The sequence below is a fragment of the Plasmodium gonderi genome (genome assembly GCF_002157705.1).
Source record: "Plasmodium gonderi DNA, contig: Pgo-contig_205, whole genome shotgun sequence".
NCBI classification, from domain to species: domain Eukaryota; phylum Apicomplexa; class Aconoidasida; order Haemosporida; family Plasmodiidae; genus Plasmodium; species Plasmodium gonderi.
The window spans coordinates 1,129-1,789 of record NW_021629122.1 but is presented as its reverse complement, the minus strand read 5'-3'; the positions used below and the strand labels follow the sequence as shown (position 1 = coordinate 1,789).

General features: G+C 27.2%; 1 protein-coding gene across 1 annotated transcript; it reads right to left on the bottom strand.

Annotated features, from left to right (window-relative positions):
• Positions 1-452, bottom strand: PGO_001900 (hypothetical protein; the record flags this gene model as incomplete). Its single annotated transcript, XM_028691031.1, has 1 exon — positions 1-452. A coding segment is annotated over one exon (452 nt), but the record flags the coding sequence as incomplete, so codon positions are not given.
• Positions 453-661: the final 209 nt, after the last annotated feature.

Genomic DNA, 661 nt, shown 5'->3' with positions numbered 1-661 from the left:
GGAATTACAATTCCTAGATAATATTTCCCACAATATTCATTATAATTCGATAAAATAGCTGAGCATAATGGACACAATTTAACATTAACTGTTGTCAAAAGTTTATATGCCTGAGTATCTGCACCACTTCCACTTGATTCTGTACTTCCTTCCCCACACCCCTTTTGTGCCATTGCAACAGTAAATTGTAATATAAATAACTTGCATATTCCTATTAATTTAATACATTTTCGAAAAGTCATATTATAGGAATAATTTATGGGTAAATTGAATAAGTTAGATAACGGCATGTGTCGGGAACAGATGTTACATTTTTTAAATTTTCTAGCAGTATCTAAGTAAATATTACTATTATGCGCACATAATATAGTACTTTTAATATATACTGATTGATATATCCTTCCATTGCATTTTTCGGATGATTTTTTATGGTTTTCTATGTTTTTCTTCATAATATTGTTTATATCATAATTTGTAATAATGTAATATTAGAGATGCTTAATTTACATTCATTTACATACATAATATTGGGCTCTAAAATGTATATACCTTATTTGAATTACAAAAAAAACCATTCGGCTAATGCATAATGGTGACTTTCTATAAAATATAATTAGATGTACCTACATGTACAGATTTTGTATAGGAAATCACATTGAAT